Here is a 4,517-nt window from a genome sequence, read left to right on the forward strand (position 1 = left end):
GAGACAGAGTGTTGCTCTGTCACCGAGGCTAAAGTGCAGTGGTGTGATCTCAGCTCGCTGCAAACTCCGCCTTCTGGCTTCAAGTGATTCTCCTGCCTCAGCCTCCTGAGTAGCTGGGACTACAGGCACACGCCACCATGCCCAGCTACTTTTGTATTTTAGTAGAGACGGGGTTTCACCATATTGGCCAGGCTGGTCTTGAACTCCTGACCTCGTGATCCGCCTGCCTCAGCCTCCCAAAGTGCTGGGATTACAGGCATGAGCCACTGTGCCCGGCTTCTGAAGAACCTTTCATATGTCAAAAGATACCATAAACCATATTAAAGAAAACCCAGACTTGGATTAATTATATGTAACATATAAAACTGTTAAAGGCTTAGTACCCGAAACACACAAGGAATTTCTAAACATCAATAAGAAATAGACTAACACCCTATTAGTAAATTACCAGAGGATTCAGGCAGTTCACTTAAGAATGGGCCTAAATGGCTGGTTAAAAAAATGGAAAGATGCTCTGTTTCACAAAGATACAATTTAAAATAATAGAGATATCATTTCACATCTGTCTTTTTGGACCAAATTAATATGCCTTAGGAAATCAAGTGTCGGCACAAATCTCATGGAATGGAGCAGGCTCCTTCATTGCTGGGGAAGTGTAAACTGGTTGATCTCCTTGGAGAGTGGTCTGACAATATCAGGTTGAAGACAGGCCCTACCCTGTGACCTTGTTGTGCTACAGCCACTCTTGTACCTGCTGCAATGCCCTTTGTGGGTGAAACAGTAACAGGAACCCAGCTGGGCCCCTCAGACTGGGATAACTCAACCACAGAACAATTTTTACATATATACATCAGTGAAATTCAGTGAACTAGATCAACAGAGATGTCAGGAAAACAGAATGCTGAGTGACAATGGCATGGAAAATGTGTTACTGTTGATTTTTAGGGGCTGTTGATGCATCCCTTTGTCTCTAAAATGTAAACGCTGATACAGACTTTTTGAAAAATTGCTTCTTGCTCATGTTGTTGCAGTCTGCTCATATTTATAAGTGCTCATCGTGTGCCAGCTACTGTTCTAGGAGTCAGGGGCCAGGGCTGTAGCCGTGAACAAGACAGGCAAAATGTCTGCTCTCATTGGGCTCATAAATGAGGGATGACAGACAGTAAACAAGTAGGAAAATAATTGTGCTCTTGGTTGATGCTAAACAATATGAAGGAAATAAAGCAGGGGCTGAGGGTGACCAGGGAAGGCGTGGTCTGAGGAGCTGACTGTTAAACAGAGACTTGCATTTTTTTTTTTTTTAATTGAGACAGAGTCTCACTCTGTCACTCAGGCTGGAGTGCAGTGGTGTGATCTTGGCTCACTGCAACCTCTGCCTCCCAGGTTCAAGCAATTCTCCTGCCTTAGCCTCCCGAGTAGCTGGGATTACAGGTGTGCACCACTACATCTGGCTAATTTTTGAATTTTTAATAGAGGTGGGATTTTGCTGTGTTGGCCAGGCTGGTCTTGAACTCCTGACCTCAAGTAATCCACTCGCCTCAGCCTCCCAAAGTGCTGGGATTGCAAGTGTGAACCCCTGCGCCCAGCCATAGACATGCGTTTTAAGAAGAGCAAATGTGAAAATGTTTGGGAAAAGCATCCAGGCAGATGCAAAAGTCTTCAGCTAGATCATGGTCAAAAATGGCAAGAAGCATTAAATACTTAGGAATAAACTTAATAAAAGAAGTGCAAACTTAACACTGTGAAAACAGAAAACATTGTTGAAATAAAGAAGCCAAATAGACGGAAAGGCATCCGAGGCTCTCGGACTAGCAGACAACATTGTTAAGAGAGCAGTACTCACCAAACCCATCACAGATTCAGTGCAATCCCTGTCAGTGTCCCAGCCGATTTCCTTGCAGAAATTGACAAGACGATCCTGAAGAATAGCAAGTCCAGCGTGGCCAAAGCCCAGGAGGGAGAAGGGGAAGTGGATGGCGATGCAGTCAGGGAGATTGGCAGGGCTTCTGAGTCCTGAAAACCCTGTGGGCCATGGCAGGGAGCTATCACCGACTTCTTCTAGGTCTGGTGGAAGCCTTGGGAGCTTTTAAGCAGGGCTGGGATGGCTATGAGCGATATGGCAATGAACAGGACAGAATGTTGAATAAATAGAATTCAGCTTTTCAGTGGCAGGAAATGAGAGCATCCTTAGTTTCTTTCTGTACATGTTGTTGTGTATTTGTGTCATATTACTGACCCACCTAAACCTTTTCTTAGGTGATACGGAAGTAACAGTATTTATTATAGAATATTTAGAAGATTGAGGCTGGGTATGGTGACTCACACTTGTAATCCCAGAACTTTGGGAGGCTGAGGCAGGAGGATTGCTTGAGGCCAGGAGTTCAAGACCAGCCTGGGCAACATAGCGAGACCGCATCTCTTTTTTTTTTTTTTTTTTTTTTTGAGGCGGAGTCTTCCTCTGTGGCCCAGGCTGGAGTGCAGTGGCATGACCTCGACTCACTGCAAACTCTGCCTTCCGGTTTCACGCCATTCTCCTCCCTTAGCCTCCCTAGTAGCTGGGACTACAGGCGCCTGCCACCATGCCCGGCTAATTTTTTGTATTTTTAGTAGAGATGGGGTTTCACCATGTTAGCCAGGATGGTCTCAATCTCCTGACCTCGTGATCCGCCCACCTTGGCCTCCCAAAGTGCTGGGATTACAGGGTGAGCCACTGCGCCCGTCCGTGAGACCCCATCTCTTAAAAAGTGATAAATTAGCTGGGTATGGTGGCTCACGCCTGTAATCCCAGCACTTTTGGGGGCCAAAGCGGGCAGATTATGAGGTCAGGAGTTCGAGAGTAGCCTGGCCAATATGGTGAAATCCCGTCTCTACTAAAAATACAAAAATTAGCTGGGTGTGGCGGCACACACCTGTAGTCCCAGCTACTTGGGAGGCTGAGGTGGGAGAATCGCTTGAACCCAGGAGGTAGAGATTGCAGCGAGCCAAGACTACACCATTGCTCCAGCCTGGGTGACAGAGTGAGACTCTGTCTCAAAAAAAAAAAAAAAGGAATAAATTAGTCGGACATAGTGATACACACCTTCAGTCCTAGCTACTCAGGAGGCTGAGGTGGGAGGATAGCTCGAGCCTAGGAGTTCAAGGCTGCAGTGAGCTATGATCGCACCACTGCACTCCAGCCTGGGTGACAGAGCGAGAGACCCTGTTTTTTAAAACACACACACACACACACACACACACACACACAATATTTAGAAGATTCAAACTGAAAGAGAATATGTATTCAGGATCCTGCCACTTTGAGGTAATGGCAGTTAACATTTAGCGTTTTTTCCTTCTAGTCTTTTGAAAGAAGTTATGATGAGACATTTCTCAAATTCAGTAGTGAGTGCCCATCCCGCCGAGCTCACCCCCTCAAGACCTCAAAAGAAAACAAAAGAATCATAGCTTTCCTGTTGGCAAGTCAGTCCTTAAGCCTTCTGATTAATTTCTTTCAGGTGGAGCTGATCAGAATAATGTTCAGCATCAACCCCCTGGAGAACCTGAAGGTGTACATCAGCAGTCGGCCTCCCCTGGTGGTCTTCATGATCAGCGTGAGCGCCATGGCCATAGCTTTTCTGACCCTGGGCTACTTCTTTAAAATCAAGGAGATTAAATCACCAGAAATGGCAGAGGTACAGTATGTTCTGACTTCTCCTGGGCTGGCTGGCCCTTATGGAGTGGGGCAACACTCTGTGGCTTGTCATATAGCTTTCTTGGGTTTTGGCCTTTCTCTCCTAGTGAGAAAGGTCAGTATTTATTCAGAATTTTCTGTTTTCCATCTCCCCAGGACTCAGCTTTGTTAGGAAATACCTAGATAGGTATTGTTCAATTTAAATATGCTACCAGTTTCAGGTAGACTATTTCAGCAGTGAAACAGATGCATTTTGGAGAGTACATTTGTAAAATGATCTGTGTCAAAAAGCTGGAGAACTCACCTCAATATTCCATCTCAAATGGGTTCATTGCTGTTTTAGAAAACTGAACATTTGGTATTTAAAAACCACATATCATCATGGAGTTTTATCAGCTGTACTAATCGTTTTTTCTATGAGATAAGGGATCTTAAAGAAATTCAAAAACAGGATCTAATTACCAAATATTTTTGTTTTTTGAGATGGAGTCTCGTTCTGTTACGCAGTCTGGAGTGCAGTGGCATCTCAGCTCACTGCAACCCCCACCTCCCGGGGTCAAGCGATTTTCCTGCCTCAGCCTCCTGAGTAGCTGGGATTACGGGTGCCCACCACCATGTCTGGCTAATTGTCTTTTTAGTAGAGATGGGGTTTTGCCGTGTTGGCTAGGCTGGTCTTGAACTCCTGACCTCAGGTGATCCACCAATCTCAGCCTTCCCAAGTGCTGAGATTACCGGCGTGAGCCACCACACCCAGCCTAATTCCTGTCTTTTAATAGATTCCTTGGGTGCCTTCTCTTACTCTTTTTCCTTCTTGGGTTTGTTGTTGGGTGGAGGTGGGGTGGGGTGG

The 4,517-nt window shown here is 45.6% G+C and overlaps 1 protein-coding gene across 2 annotated transcripts in view; it reads left to right on the forward strand.

The window, feature by feature from the left end:
- Window positions 1-4,517, forward strand: part of TMEM248 (transmembrane protein 248) — a 39,681-nt gene that overhangs the window by 17,886 nt on the left and 17,278 nt on the right. For both annotated transcript variants that reach the window (XM_017894662.1, XM_017894663.1), the window contains exon 2: window positions 3,495-3,671. In XM_017894662.1, coding sequence (XP_017750151.1) covers window positions 3,513-3,671 — 159 coding nt within the window. In that variant the 5' untranslated portion in view covers window positions 3,495-3,512. The remainder of the gene's footprint in view (window positions 1-3,494; window positions 3,672-4,517) is intronic.

The sequence above is a fragment of the Rhinopithecus bieti genome, unplaced genomic scaffold (assembly GCF_001698545.2).
Source record: "Rhinopithecus bieti isolate Rb0 unplaced genomic scaffold, ASM169854v2 scaffold_24996, whole genome shotgun sequence".
Classification (NCBI taxonomy): domain Eukaryota; kingdom Metazoa; phylum Chordata; class Mammalia; order Primates; family Cercopithecidae; genus Rhinopithecus; species Rhinopithecus bieti.